Consider the following 17093-nt stretch of genomic DNA (forward strand, 5'->3'; position numbering starts at 1 on the left):
TTTATTATATACTAATTATTCTCACTTCCATTCAGTTTCTGGTCACATTTTAAAATATCAATAGCAATAGACGAAATCCCAATAGTGTGGTTACTTTACCATTCTTCGAAATTACAATGAAATGTCGGTAGTGGTCGTTTGAGTCACGAGTCATATGACTTGGTTCGAGTCATGCGCAATGACTCGAGTCCAAGTCGAGTCAATACACAGATTGACTCGAGTCGAATCGGGTCATTTCTCAATTTTGCGAAAATGACTCGAGTCAAGTCGAGTCATCAGAAAATCGTGACTCGAGTCATTACAACTCTGTCTCCAGGACCTTTGTGTCAGCTGTGAAAACCGATTTCTGTCAGCAAGCATTATTCACTCGCGAAAAATACGCTGTATTTTGGATAGGAGTGCAGAACAGATTTAAGACCTGGCCATCCAAGCACTATTAGACGTTTTTGTAAAAAATCCAAAAACTTGTTTGGCCGAGAAGGGTTTTAGTGAAATAGTTGAAATCAAAACCAGCGAAAAAAGGTGCCTTTTTATTGAGACACGTGATAGCTCAAGCCACATAGTAGCCAATTTGTTGTACATCTGAACAAAATGTAATTAAGTATCTTCATCTTCTTTTTGTGTAACAATTTTCGGTTAGTTGGTGCGAATGAAATTTATTTTACAAAAATAGTACGAACGGAGCTCAAAAAGGATGAAATGAAGTGGATTAGACTATAGATATCCTCAATAACATGCAGATAGGGAGCATTGCAACTCTCAAAGAGCCATACATGTCTATCAATGGTCACGTCACAATTGAAAATCCGTGGCGTCATGGTAGCACTAATTCGAACCCACTACATGGGATTCGTCCTGTGCACGACATTTTCGCCGTAAAACTGGTCCTAATCCGGCTGGTTGCCTTATTTAAGCATGCGAAAGTTGAGTTATGAGAACGTAGGATAGTCGTGATGCTCCTTTTAAATGCGAGAACCCACGATAAGCTGTGATACATCAGTGGCGTCTGGTCAGGGGAGGAAAATGGGGCAGCACCTCACCTGTCGTCTGGATGAGTGAACAAAAATTGTCAAACCTTCAATTGGTATTTTCCATCGATGTTCATGAATGACGAGATTTTGAACATTTTTCTCCTTAGATCACACAATTTGCATATTTATTGTTCGAAAATAGAGCGCGAAAGGAGAGGTGAGGCACAGACGGGCCAAGCTTCGCCATTGATAACGCAATTCATCGTAAATAGCCGAACTGATATTAATCGAATATAACTTTGGCATTGATTCCGAAAATCTAAATACTGATCGAATTCTCGATTCTCAGAGTATTCGTCGGTAACACATAACGCTGCGCTACATGCCTACATTTTATTGTCGGCACTACAGAGTTTTTTACCAATCAAGAACGTAGGTAGCTATGACATTGTTCGTAATTCGAGTTTGTAATTGTGAATGCAACGTCCTCGGCAGTTCATTTCGCGCCGTAGATCAGGAATATAATGCGTATTTGAAAACTGCGTTCTCATATGGGCGTCGCCATGTCTGTTATTCTCTTTGATCAATCAACGTATTGTGCCATCCAAGATTTTAATTCGGGTACATCGAATTCGCGACTGATATTGGTCGCAGGCGCGACAGTAATTTGATGATTTTGAAAAGAGGGGGTCCGAGCCCCTAAACCTGAATACGACATCGTGTTTACCTCTAAAAGACACGTTTATGCTGTCACCAGAATATTTTTCCGGGCCGTGATGAAAATTTACTAACAAGTTGCGGCAATATTGATGAATTCAGTACAAAAATAAATATTTGGCAAAGAGCCATATCTTATACTGTACCCAAAAGAGCCACATGTGGCTCGTGAGCCATAGGTTTCCGGCCACTGTCATATACCATACCACCATTGTGGCATAATGTAGCCCAAGTCGCTGCTATGTATCGTGTACAACTGTACATTATATCACTTTACTTGAATGTAGGGTTCAAATTAGCAATGTGGCGTCACGTGACGTCATGGCATTCACGTTCACGTTCACTTTCACACAGAACCGTTCAAAAAGGTTCGCGTTCACACGAACCGGAACGTTTGAGAGGTTCACACCATCCCGACTCAAGGGCCAGAATAGCAAACAGACAATCGTAAAGTTTTTATCGGAAATATTTCTTTTCATATTTTTCATCACAACGTTTATGTCAGTCACCAATGCGAAACACGGAGAAACATATATGTCAGTCGATCTAGAAGCAAGTAAGTCATATTGGTACTATTGACCGTACCAAGAAGCCATTACCCGAAACGTTCCAAAGTTAGTTCTGAATGTCACACTCTTACCGTGCTATCGTAGTGTGCGTGTCACGGCTTTTGTCGTATTTCTTCAAGTAGGCTAATTGCAAGGTAAATATAACAGTTATCGTAACATAGAATTACCGATTGATATTTAGTTTCTCAATCCTTACTTTGGTGTTCGGGTAGCGCGTAGACCAGGTCCACAATTACTGATATACTTCTCAAATGCGTGAAAGCGTGAATTCCCAGCGCCATCATACCTTGACATGGCTATAATATTCAGAATCCAACTGATTGCGATACAGCCAAGCTGCTGGTGTTCGATGTGTCGGGTGAGCCGTCCGGATTCGGAAGCAAGATGCACATTATGATCAGGCATTTCATACGCTCCATATACGCAAATCGAACATTTGTGTTCAAGACCAAGGGTTGGGGATACGTGGAAAAAGAGTGGGAATACTACTTGCAGCCACTTGGGAAGTGCAAATACGAAAATAACTGGAACACTCTACCGCTATTATCAGGTGAATTTGCGTTTGGATGTTCAACTAAAATGGGTCGGATATCCAATCAAAAATCAGTAGGCCTATATGTCCCGGTTCGGACCAACTTCTATGTGTCGGACGTTTATCTGGGCTCCTCATCGCTAACCTCGCTGCGATCGCAGTGTGTGAAAAAGCCCAGAATGAAGGTAAACCGAGTCAAAAGTCGGCAGCTAAGACTCAAGATACGGACGCACGAAAACCGAGAGTGACCGATGGTGTGGGCGTGGAGAGGGCGTGCTTGCAAGTCGTCCGCAATCTGAACAAAACACCTCAAAAGACAACACAACTTATGAAATTACTGCGCGGGCGCAAATGAGCCAAGTGTCGATACGCGTCAATTATGTGAATAAAACAAATATGCAGTACAGTTTATATATCCGTACTATAGTCATTGTTGGTTAACGCTGTAAATATCTACTAAATTACAAGAAGAAGCGAGATTTCGAAGACATGTCAAACTTAATTCAGCTGAAAGTATAGAAAATGACGGTATGTCGCGTACTTGTTATACTTTTAAAGTATAACAAAAGCCTTAAAAAAAAACAAAATAGTGTTTTTTTCAGTTGCAAAATTATGCCATAATTGTGTAAATACTCTCCCAAAACATGTTGTATGAGCCTACGGACAATTACTAGGGATGGTGGGGACCTCTGAAAGGTTCAGGCTCGTGTGAACGCAAACCTTTTTGAAAGGTTCTATTCAGTGGTTCTCAACCTTTTTGACCTCGCGGCACACTTTAAAAATGAAGAATAGTATGCGGCACACTATAGCACAGTGATTCTGAACTCTTTTGGCTTACGGCACAGGCAAACTATCAGAATGCGTATAGCAGCAACCACAGTCTCACAGAGGTGGTCACTGACGAAGTACTTCCACCTTTTCGTAGCACTCATGTAGGCTTTTCTCTGCTTCAAATAAGGTATTAAGTTTTCTTCTGTCTCTGCGGACATGTCACAAATACGTCTACGAATGGTAGCCTATTATTTGTCATGGAAATCGTTTTCCTCTCTTCCCAAACATGTTTTTACAATTTTATTGCACGCCGGAAGAAGAACTTTCTCCGCTTCCGCGTGAGATTTTGAATTATCAGCTATTACCTCTCCCCTGTTCCCACTCAACTGGCCTGCTGAGATCTCGTTTAAACTTCAGACTGAGCCTAATTTCCTAAGATTGGCTTGACAATAAAGTCTGCCCACTAACGCATGATCTATGTAATTAACCGTCACATCGAGGAGTCCAATCACGATCGCCACTAACAAATACGGATACGTAGGGGTGTGTTATACATGAATGCCAAACGCATTCCCTCGCAGATCGTGTAATAGCGCTGGTGAGGATAGCAATACCTCAATAGTGTTACTGACAGTCACCCGCAGTTCAATTGTAGTCTCAACAAACCGAGATAAAAACCTCAGCGGCGGGGAAATTTGTTACCTGATGTAATTTGATCATTTTTACATTTCAATTCTCAATTCTCAAATTTGTCGCCTGCAACAAAACGTTGCACCCTGAGCCTACATTTTATCCACAGTGCTGACACGCTACCTAACAATCGCAATGTGAATGGTTATGTTGGCAATTCTAATTTGCAAACACGAACATCACTTTCAAATGAGTTCATTTCTCGATGGTGTGAATGCCTTCCTTGGTGTTGGAGTTTTATATAGGCTCCTACTCGTCTTGCGATCTGCAAAAGCAATGTCTTACAAAACGTGGGCCGTGCTATTAGTTGGTATCTCAGGAATCAAAATAAGTAATATCGGTATGGTGTAAAATGATCAATTGATCATCGATGACGAAGACATGGCAAGAATACTACTACAAATAGAAACAGAAAAAGGTCATCAACCTGCGTCATGCCCTGTTCTGTCTCCAGTTCTGATGGGGGTGACACGTAAAAGCTGAACACCTTCGGCCACACCTCAATATCATTGTGCAATTGCCCGAATTTAGTTATCACCGTACTAAATGCTACTATATGTGGGCAAATGGGCGTATCACACCCATTGACGGTGGAGGCCCCAGCTTGATTCATGGCACTACAGTAGCAAGTTACGAAGCGTCGCAGATTTATAAGATTCTCCGCCCCTGAACGTTGCTGTGCTCAGAGCGTCTTTACAATAAAAAGCCCAGAGAAAGACTCAATCCATGACCTAATGGGGCGCTAGATTGAGATACTAGATTGAGATACCGTAACTATATGGTCGTCTCGACATCCTTATATCTGTTCACTACATCGGATTGTACATCGAGTGTCTTGATCGGGTAAATTCAATAGAAAAACCATGTGGAAAACATGGGCGAAGACCGTTGGGATGAACTAGTGTAGAGGTGTGCATTGCGCAACAAGCGAGTTCGGGCATATGATATTCATTCATTTCGAGGCCAACACCTTCTGCGTCGGATCACATGATCGCGTGAAGTTGTGGCCAACATACCGCTGATTAAATGCGGAGCTGCTGTTAAAATACGGTGCCAAAAACATCAGAGGCGACAAAACCTTGGCCAACAATCACCATCGCTGGATGGCCAAGCCTTTGATATGGATATGATCCGTTGTCGGCACGGAATAGTCCCGTTCTTGCAATATGAGTATAAATGCGACACACAGAGGAATTTACTTCACCCTAATTTGAAATCGCGTGCGTCCGACATATGTTATAGAGCTGTGTCGGGTAGAATTGTGGTGTGCGCGTTCTGTATGTGATACATGCTCGTAAAATCGTAGCATACTACTCTAATACTTAAAAATTCATTCCTTTTCATGGGTGAGACTCGGGTTGCGAGATGCCACAAAAATTCAGATTTTGGTGGTAGTCAAAAAATCTGCTTTAAGGTTATTAAACTGTTATAAATATTCAAGTTAAATTGAACTAAAGAGTCGATCAAACAGTATCGTGACTCTGTTTGATCTTCTCATATACTCACGAGACAGAAAATGGGATATCGAAAAAAAGAACTCAAGTTTAAGCAACGTATCATAAGGTAACGAACTCTAATATTCCTACTCTCCTTGACGGTATTGGAGCTTATTTTCCAAGACATCAGGCACAAGCCTCAACACAAGCATGTGAATTTTTCACCCTTTCGACAAACTGGAGCCTCCGTGACCTTTGTGTCACCTCTCAAAAACGATTTCTGCCAGCAAGCATTTTTCACTCGCGGAAAATACGCTGTATTTTGGATAGGAGTGCAGAACAGTTAAGACCTGGCCATCCAAGGGCGTTATTGTACAAAATCTGCCGAGAAGCGTTTTAGTGAAATAGTTGAAATCAAAACGAGGGAAAAGAGTTGCCTTTCTAATGAGACACTTCATGGCCTAACAGCTATGGTAGCCAACTTGTAGCACATCGGAACAGAATATTCTTATGAATCTTCATATTCTCTTTGTATAACAATTTTCGGTAGGCTTGTGCGAATGAAATTTATTTTCCAAAAAAAGTGCGAATGAAGCTCAAAAAGGTTGAAAAGCACTGAACTAAACCATTACTGTGATAAATTCGTCCCTCCGCCATTACTACATACGCTGATCAAATTGAATTACGCGCGCATGCGTGATGCTCACCAAATAGAAGAAGGCAGGCTTCTGGTTTTATGCTTGAATGAGTTTGCAGCAACAGGCGTGTTCGACTCCATTATCGAAATAGCCGGGAGGATTGCGTACTGCGTTGTTCCGTGACTGGAATAGTCATCACAATCCCATCATGACGATTATCAAGTTCTGATGTCGGAAGATTTCACATGCATTACGAGTATCTGTAAGAACATATTTGCCCCTGATATGGACATTTTCGACCGAGTGATGTCACAATAAAATAAGCTGCTGTGTCTCTGTATCGCATATTATATCAGGTCTCTTTAACACTGTGCGACCGCAATGATCGATAGCCGGGCTTGTGAAGTTCCGCGCGATGGGAAAGTCATCGCCATATCAACATTCACGATTTCACTCCACTAGATTTCACATGTATCATGAGTGTATTCAGACAACTTATTTTGAATTGATTGCACGATAATGCACATTTGAGTTCATAGAAACTATTTCCCAGTAAGGACATCCAAATCAACTCCTGTGAAGGTGGCATCCAGGCATCACACCATTATGATATCCAGTGGAATGGTCATTGGTGACTGGTATGGGAGCATTCTAAAAGTTACTTCCTCTGGGAGTCACTTGGAGTTACATAATTGGACGTCAATTTGTGACTTACTGAGCAAGTCCTCAGTCACTAAATGTGGGACGTGGGACGATTGAGAACAATTGTGGACGTACCCGTAAGTCCGTGGGAGATCGGGTGTTTGCTGGGAAGCTACAATGAGATATTCTGTGCTTCACGCAAAATTATATATGGCTAATAATAACAGTCGTCCATTCAGCGCTGGTGGCGTTCGAATACTCAAGTAACCAGACCCCCGTGGTTCGTAGAACGCAGTTCCTTCATAATGTTGACTGACAAGTGACAACTATATAAAAGTCTATTCTTAGGTAGACTGCATAATCTGCTCGCCAACGTGCAGCAGTGACGAAATGTGTGTCAGGTATTTCGCAAAAAGGGAAGAGGCCATGACTAGGGCTGGGCACAATGATTCGACTACTCGAATCTGAATCGAATATATATTTTAGAGATTCGAGTCGAATAGCATAAGATGATTTTTTCGAGTACCGAAATTATACGCTCCTCCCAACTGAAAGGTTATTTTACTAACGATAATTATAATTCTGATACTATTTTCCACTGAGGAAGCCTTGAAACCTTGATTAGCCGTGATGTAGCATACGAGACATAGTACGAAGCTGCGAACGTTAGTGGAAATAACACAATTCGGAAGTCATGATCATCCCACAACATTGTCAATTGAATATCTTTTAGCTGGAGTACGGTGACCTCAAAGAAGAAATGGCTGCTGGCTAAATATTTTTCATACTTTCGATTTCAGTCCATATATTTCGTGCCGCATCAAAATTTATTGGGGATGGTAAACCTCAACATGGAACGCTTACGTATCATTCTTATCCAGACAAAACACAAAACGAAAGAATCGTCCGGACAAGTCGCAATATCGCCGACATCGACTGGTCAGTTCCCGAGAACATATTGACAGTCCTGGATAAAATACATGATGATCCCTACGCTTGGTGGGTTTCGCAGTTCGTCAGTTACGCCTTTCGATTCCAACCTTCGTTCGAAACACGCATTCAATCTATCTGTAATCGAACTGGTTTCACTGGCAGAGTGATTGGGTGAGTTACGTATACGTATTTTCAAGGTGGGGGAAGAGGTAATGATCTCAAGTCTATGAAGTATAGATATTTGTAACATTATAGCATTGGGCGCTTGACTATTGACCAAAGAAATTCCACCTGTACTGTGGAAATTCCCAAAATAACCGAACAAAATGTAGCTCGCAACCAGGGTTCATGAGTGCAGTGTAAATCTACTGAATTACATATTTTATTTATTCATTTTCTATTTTTATTATTCATTCTATTATTCAATCAATATCTATGATCGCATTTCTTTCGTATTTATGGAACGAACCCGATTATTTGCCACTCAATAATAAGGAATTTAGCATAATTCCACTGCGAAGTATTCAATTCTCCATCCATTTCGAGCCTTATGGAAACGGGCCGGGTATAGTGAGCTTGCAACTGGCCCGAATTGGCTATGTAGATTTAGTCGGGACCCGATCTGAATGTTGGTTTTATATATTTACACCGCAAAATATGAGCGTGAAAAACTACATTTGCCAATGGGAGACCCACGGAAATGTCCGTTCGCATAAGAAATGTGCTTCATAAAAGTTCAGATCTCGAATGCAACCTACTTTTCCCATCATGAACATATGCCTCATATTTAGGCTTTTGTTACGAATAGACAATGGAATAGCAAGATATGTGTCTATCTGAAATGCCATAATTATCCAGGAATTCCAATTGCAAAAAATGCTTACATCAGGCGACACAATGTGGCAATTGATAGAAGTTCTCGCATTCTCTATCATTTTTATATTTACGGTTTGAAAATGGTTCAACTATTCAGTCATGTTCTATATACTGGGGTTCGGCAACCCGTGGCTAACGACCCGCTTGCTGCACAGTAGCGAGATAGCTCAGTGGTATAATCCACAGCTGCAACACCAATTGATTGTGGTCTTGTGGGTTCGAGTCAGACCGAGGTCGACTCCAAAATTCCTACCTAAGTGTTGGAGGTTTATCTAGGCTCCACCTCGTCATCTCATCCGCGTAAGCCTTTGTCTAAAAAAGCCTAGAAGTGGGGAAGTGGGCAGTGCTACGATTTGGCAGTAACGGAATCAAATTTAAGGAATATCGGCCTGGTGTAAATGACCATTGTAGTCGACAAACACCATGAATAATACAAACAACAACCCGCTTGCTGCAATTTCACACATCTGCTGCGGCATTTCGTACCTTAAAACAAACTGAATGTATTTCCAATGATGAATTTGCAATTTGCATGAAATAATTTTCCTTCCTCGAGAGTTATGCGCGCGACCCGTATGTGAATAATTACAGTGTTTTCAATCAATAGTACACCTACTAATATGGCTTGCAATGCTTCGGAAATAGATTGCTGGGATTCTGGGATCATCTAAAATTACTTTGAGTTTACCTCCACGTACTCGTATCGTACATAAGTCCGCTTCGTTGCGATGAATGCTTTGGAAGTCAGATTTTTTTTGAAAGGAGACTCGTTGCTGGTAATACAGGACATATAAGCAGATGTCTATCAAGAGTAATTGCTCGAGTTTCGTTTTGAATATTGTGCTCGTGACTCACCATTGGTACGCAGAATAAAGCCAGAGAACGACTCAAACAGTTCTGTGATATCTTGGTAGTTAGTATAGTAGGTAGTTGTTTCCTGCGTTGGCGTCAACAACCAACATTAGACACGGTGTCAGCTGTGATCTAGAAAGTTTCAAAATTGCTTCGTTATTATACCAGAGTTTCCGCGGGTTCCACTAATAAGATGTCAGTTGCGGATCATCGCCGGTTTAGTCTGTGATTTCATATGTATTGTATACTTAGGCATTAGTACAGAGGTCTCAAACTCAAATGTGCTCGCGGGCCAGTTTTCCAGTTTTGACGACGCCGCGGGCCGCAGCATCTATAGGGGTATTCTATGTCGTTCCAAGTAGGCCTTATTTGGCGGGAATGAATTGTCCTATTGAAAGTGAGCCGATCCAGCAGACTGACAGTAAACACATATCGTCAAAGGTGATTTACTCTGGTATAAATTCAGGCCTGGCACGAAAAAAAATCATCACATTTATAACTATTTGAATAGAATTGTTGTTGTACTTGATATATACTAATCATAAGATATAGACACCATGTGGGCGGACAAATGTATGATGCCATCATAAAAGCTATCGGGTTATAATTTTACAGCTACTATGAATGTTTTGAATTCAACAGATTGATAATAGAGACTGATCTGGTATCAAAACATTTTTAGGTTGAGCATTGTAATTCCAATCCAGGATTCGGGTATACTTCTGATAAGTAGGCTATTAATCTCATGGCCAAATATCTTCAAATACAGGAGCAGAAACAAATATAAATATAATATAAATATATTGATGAATGCGTCTTAGTGATTGAAATGTCGGGACGCCGAACGGGCCATTGTTGTTACGTCGTTGGAGCGTACCACTACGGTACTCGCTACTTGTAAGTGCCCTTAATAACATGGTTTAGCGACCAAAGATGTAACTGACAGATCGCCAATGGTTGCCATAACTACTTGCTTAGTTCGCGAAATACCAAGCTGCGACCTTCTGATCTATTACTTTTCCCCTGATACGCGATTAGTTTGTTGCGTCCATGGTTCTAACAAATTCACGGCATTCCGAGTCACTCCGAGTCCACTCGAGTCATTTTCATTTTGCCATCGAGTTAGCCCGAGTCTGAGTAATTCTAAGAAAGGTCCCGTCCAAGTCCAACTCACAAATTTCAGTCACAAATCGTCTAAGGGTCAGGTTTTATCATCATGAACTGGAAATGTGGCGAAATAGTGAATCTTCCACTACATGGTAGCATTTGCAATTGATGTGATAGTGAAGTTTGATGAATAGTTTCAGTCTTTCGGGGCAATTTAAGAGGGAATTTTGACTTTATAACCTGAAAAGATAGGGTGACACTTAAACATTGTCAAAGTATTAAAAATCTAAAATGTCGTCGCGGGCCGCGTGTTTGAGACCTCTGCATTAGTATATTGATACTGTGAGGTGATCGTAATGTATGTATCAAACAGAGCATGCGGTTCATGGTTGGTTTTGTGTGATGCGAAATAGGATGGCTTTTTGTATGTCAACGGTCCCCGATCCCTGATATACAATACAGTTTATTATAAAGAATGAATTCGCATTTCGAACGAGTTCCTGTCTCCCGTCTCCGATATCGCTTAGTAAAGCAACTTTGAATGCTCGAATTGATTTCAGTTTAAACATATTGTTGTTGTTGTTCAAAGTAAGCTATTCTCTTGCGCTCAATATCACTATTCCTCACTAGCTGATACGGCTTCGGTGATGGTAATATCATTCCATGGAGCATGAATTTGGTGATATGAATGGGTATATTGCCTTGACGTGCAATGGCCCACCACTGCCAAGACCGAGACGCTTGAAAAACTACTCGGGGCTCCCCAAAAGACCAAGCCTTACGAGGAGATAATTTTTCAGCAAGTACCGACTCTAGCTAACCCCAATGTCGATTCTTTAGTCTAGGGGTGGCATATCTGCGGCAGTAGAAGGAAAATGATGCGGCTGTCGACGCTTAAGTCAATCAGGATTTTTGGCTACCGTCAATATGCAAATTTAATTTACGAATTGACTCCCTAGTTGATTATTAGAGGCTTGAATTTTTCTCGAAATTTGCCTCGCGCTACGCGCGGTTCAATGCGAGTTGATTTGAGATTTTAATATAGTAGTGTCATTTGTAATCTGAGACCTACAGTACAGATGCGAACAGCAGAGGGAATTCATGCGCCCCGTAAAGAAATACCAATGTGTGCCGGTGAATCTGTTCACATGGGCTGAGAAAGGATAAATATTTGATTGTAATATGTGAAGCTATACTAATATTTATTGACGAAATTCACCCTTGAATACCCAAAATTTTCGCGCTTTGGGCGACTACAGATCGAATCCCTGTGTCTGTTCATAACATGGCTACTCACGATTTCAGTGCGCACTGTAAGCCGGTATGAGTAAATACATTAGTCCGGAGTTCAGCGGCAATGGACATGGACAGGTAAACGTGGGTATATCGCCTCCAGTTAGTTCATTACGACCATGCACTGGAATGGGGCCGTAGGCTACAAGTAATCGAAATGCGGCCATGAATAGCAAAAAGTTTGCCCACCCCTGTTTTAGTTGCTGAAGAGGGTTGTCAGGTATCGTGCGCGGCTCACAGTTCAAAATAGAATGAGATTGATGATCATGATCTATTTTTGTATTTGTATTTCTTCAATAAAATATTATTTCTTTTGTGATAACTATGCCCATCCCCCATGTTAGAGAGCACAGCGTTATATACTGACGAAGAGTCATCGAAACGGCGTTGTTAAACTGCATAGCTCATTTTTATCTAGATATTGAAGTCATGCAGCCCGCGACCTCCACGAATTTCGAAAAGTGGCGCGCGACCCATTTTGAGTTGGCGACCCCTGATCTATATGGTCATTTGCGCCTCGCACAGCAATTTCATAAATCATCAAATGTATTTGTCATATTACAAGCAACTTCCGTGCTCACGCTCTTCCCCTATCAGTCTCCCTCGTTTTCTATGCGCCAATGACTAGATCTATACTAATGACTTTTTTGACTCGGCTCGCCATCACTATGGGATTTTCAAAACACTGCAATGGCTCGGGTTGCATTTAAAACAAAAATCAATTTAAAACAAGGCCCTTGTCTATAAAATGTTTTTTTATTTATTTCTATTAATAACCCATGACGTCACAAATGTTCAATTGTGACGCCATAATGGATTGGCATTGACAATTGAAAATATTTTGGTAAATATAGCTCCTTTGACGAAATATCTACGTACTATAGCTGTTGAACTGACTATTTTGAGGGTTCCAACCATCAAATATCTTATATGTCTGCTATATCGGGTGGCAATCGTCCGTAGGATCATATAACATATGTTTGGAAAGTCTTTACACAACTTAAAAAAACACAATTTTTTTAAAGGCCTTTGTTTAAAATACTGTTAAAAACATGTTTTCAACAAAGTGTTTTAAACAACCGTTTGTTATAAATGCAACCCTAGCTAAGTAGCTATGGCAGTGAAGTTAGCGAAAAGGAGCCCAGATAAAACTTCGATACATGCCGTGACGGTGGCGCTGTCGTGACGGTGACGCTTAGCACACTACGCTATACTCGCTTCCCCATGTGACTCGGTAATCATTTATTACGGCACACATTTTGATAAAGTTAACATTGTAGAATTCAAGTTCGATGGGGCGACAAAGTAGGCAGAGAAGCAGCCAAGCACGACGTAAGCGAATACATGGACTTGGTGGAGACGTTTTTTCGCAGAGAGGGAATTGTTGGGAATGAAACCCGACGAGTGGTTTATGTTGCAACTGAGAGCTCACAAGCATGGAAGGACTTGAAGTCCAGGTATTTCTATATCTACGTGTATTTAGTCGACATACACTGCCGCAATCGAATATCCGCGAATCTCAAGCTGCCTTTATATTAAGCACTTATCCAGAGCTATTATTTTTAGATATCCGTATTATCACTTCATAGGGAGCGGCTTTGTGGATGAGAATAAAAACATGGCTTCATCCCATTTCGTACCATATCAAAAAATAAAATCAGCTCTTCCGTCGATATTGGCCGACATGTATTTCCTGTCCAAAAGCGACTACGTCGTTTGCACGTCATCGTCAAACGTAAGTTTCCCGAGATATTATTTGTAGATGGATAAAATGGCCCTGCACAAGCCTTGCGATAATAAGCTTCAGGTCATGGGAAGTAGCCTAAGCGTCATGCGTAAGGTTGCATTCAAAACAAAAATCAATTTGAAACAAACATGCTTAAAACATGGCCCTCGTTTAAAACATGTTTTTTCAAGGCATGACGTCACGGATATTCAATTGTGACGTAATCGTGGATTCACATTGACAATTGAAAATAGAGGGTAAATATAGCTCCTTTAACGAAATACCTACGTACTATAGCTGTTGAACTTACTATTGGCTTCCAACCATCACATATCGTATACGTATTTACACAATTATGGCATAACTACCTTAAAAAACACCACTTTGTTTTTTAAAAGGCCTTTGTTTATAACACTGTTTAAAACATGTTTTAAGCAAAGTGTTTTAAACAACCAATTGTTTTGAATGCAACCCCAATCATGCAGAAGGTAGAATAATATTGCGAAGGCCGTCTACGTTTCCGTTCAGCAGTTTCCTTAAAGCCTTGCAGCTTCGTATTTAACTGCTATGTTAGATGTCATGTGGGCTGCATTATTCACACTAATCGGTCACACCCACGGTCTCTCTTCTCATACTATGGGTTACATGTTAATTCAGTGGTTATTAAACTTTTTAGGGGCCGTGACCCAAATCTCAGTTTACTGGCATCTCGCAACCCAAGTCTCACACATCAAAACGAACGCATTTTTTTCATATTAGCATGCTCTACGTTTCTGCGGGAATGTGTGATATTGAGAACGCGCAGACAACAGTGGTATGCAACGCAGCTCTATGAAATATATCCGTCGCACTCGCTTTAAAAGTTGGGGTGCATTATTTTTCTCTCTGGGTCATATTTGTACTACAGTGTCTTCAGATTGCAACGACGGAGCTTTGCCGGTCCCGACCATTTCGACGACCGGCCGTATCAATATCCAAGGTTTTGGCCAATCAGCCACGGTCATTCCGGCCAAGTTTTATCACCACTGATCTTTATGGGAACGCACTTATCCCAGTCGTATGGTGGCCAAAATTTCATGTCTTCATGTGTTCCGGCGCAAAAGGGCTTCGTCTCGACGTGACCCAGAATTACACCCTTCGCGATACATACTTCAAAAACCCCTCTGCAGAGAGCTATTATAGATAACGGCGGACGTGCTGATAACATCAATAATTTAGGACAGTGATTTTCAAACGTCTTTAGACACGTCACCTTTATGATAGTGGACAATTTCGCGCCGCCGTTATCGTCAACCTCATTTTGTCGCTTGTGTCTTATATTCTCTGCATTACTTTTCATTCAGTGTGCATGCCTCTTCTTTACTTCGCCTAGGCCAGTGGTTCCCAACCTTTTTCGACCCATCGCCCCCTTTTCAAGTTCAACACCGATCATCGCCCCCCAAATTTAGTGAACCGGAAAAAGGGCATACAAACTGTAACTACCGGTGGGTTGGCTAAAAAAAAGGTCAACTTTTCGGCTCTATGTCGAATTTTACACTTTTACAACCAATTTTTTCGTGGGTTGACTAAAAAAAATGCCATTTCTCTGACTTGACTCTAATATAACCGTTTTAACATGTCATCGCCCCCTTATCGCCCATTTCGCTATTTTCGCCCACTGTCGCCCCCCTATCGCCTCCTTTGTCCTTTTCGCCCCCCTAGACCGCCAAATCGCTAAGGTCGGTGTCTGATCTTAAAGGCTACTCCAAGTTGTTTCGACACCTTCCTATCTTTTCATTGTATCACAGTCTTGTGATGTTTTGAAGCAATGAAAATATTAATAAACCGGATTGATTGATATCACAAAGTGCAACCACAATGCTAGCTATCCCAAAGGAGAATTTGATGGTATGGAAGGTTATAACTGTTGATGAGAGAATTCTCAAATATCAAAATCGGACTACACACATAGCTATAGCTATGAATTGGAGGGCGAGCGAAGCACGACAAAACTTCACAGTTGACCGCAGCTTCGCACCCTCTTCAGGTGCTTTCACGCCCCCCCCCCCTCCCAGTTTGAGAATCACTGATTTAGAAATAAGCATATATTGCTGGTATATGCGTTCTGTAGGAATCAAATGAAAAATGAATTTGTGCCTTTAGACCGTTATAATTTACCTCAGTGAAAGCATAAGGAACAGCGAAACAAGACGAGATTTTATCATGCTCGTATTGATTGCTTCAAGTCAGAGGTTCTACCGGCCTGTCCATTTGAGAGGTTTGCCCCTTTCCACAGCCATAGTTTTGTCTATTGTACGTTTCAAATTGTTCTTTTTTTACTTTGTGACCATATGAAATAATATATCTGTCTATCTGCTCGACACCAGAATGGAGTTATTAGTCAGTTTGAAAAGGATGCATGTTGTCACGTTCCGTTTATTTTAGTTGTGGCTTTTCTCGCGATTGTGGAACAATACTTTGTAATGTGCTTTGTATATTTTGGTGAACTGAGAACCCACGGACGGGCGAGGGCTACTGCACAAATTCTTCGAAGAAACAGCACTGTTCCAATGTGTTTCAGATCTGTCGCGCTATATACGAACTCATGATGCCTGAGAAAGTAATGCCGTCGGACAGACTGCAAAGTCTTGATACATTTTACCATTTGGCTGCGGGACCTCGATACAGAGTGATTCAAGATCACAAGAAACTCAATGACAACGAGCTTGATATAGAAGTGGGAGATGAGCTGACGGCACAATATGAAATTTCACACCGATTCCTTGACGGATTCCTCAGAGGAGTCAATTTGCGAACGGGACAGAAAGGGAATTTCCCTTCGTACAAGACAAAGGTTATAGTGAGAGCTCTCAACAGTACCGTGTTTGAAGACTTATAGCTAGCAAATCTTGATAGAATACAACATTTTAGCCGACAGCGATATTTACCATTTGGAGTCATTCACTGGTGGCCGGCGATGTATTATTCGAAATTACAGTCATATTATCAATACTGAATTTGACATGGTAATTTATTGTTAACTTGAAAGACCAATCAAAACGTTGATTAGCTTCACCGCGAAATTTAGGATGTCGATGACTACAATATCAGTTCCGGCACATTGGCGTAGCCAGGGAGCAGTCGCATCTTTAGTTGATCATTCTATACGAATATACCGTAAAGTAGAATATTTCGCGGCATAATTTATTCAACTTGAAAGTTTTCTTCGCGCTTTGAGAGATTCGACGACAGCAGTAGTATTTTATACATGTATCAATTATTTGGCGATCGTACTTCAGCGATTCAAGTTTTTCTAAATTTGGATTCTTAAAGTGATAGTCCCGGATGGCAATAAACACTG

The 17093-nt window shown here is 41.2% G+C and overlaps 1 protein-coding gene across 1 annotated transcript in view; it reads left to right on the forward strand.

Moving 5' to 3' along the window:
* Nucleotides 1-16667, forward strand: part of LOC145436290 (alpha-(1,6)-fucosyltransferase-like) — a 35697-nt gene extending 19030 nt beyond the window's left edge. Inside the window, exons 5-9 of the mRNA XM_080313653.1 lie at nt 2567-2807; nt 7848-8070; nt 13308-13484; nt 13594-13762; nt 16314-16667. Of these exons, the coding sequence (XP_080169779.1) occupies nt 2567-2807; nt 7848-8070; nt 13308-13484; nt 13594-13762; nt 16314-16631 (1128 nt within the window). The 3' untranslated portion in view covers nt 16632-16667. The remainder of the gene's footprint in view (nt 1-2566; nt 2808-7847; nt 8071-13307; nt 13485-13593; nt 13763-16313) is intronic.
* The last annotated feature ends 426 nt before the right edge of the window (nt 16668-17093 follow it).

This window comes from Botryllus schlosseri, chromosome 3 (assembly GCF_051294905.1).
Source record: "Botryllus schlosseri isolate E-star chromosome 3, Bs_hap1, whole genome shotgun sequence".
NCBI lineage: Eukaryota > Metazoa > Chordata > Ascidiacea > Stolidobranchia > Styelidae > Botryllus > Botryllus schlosseri.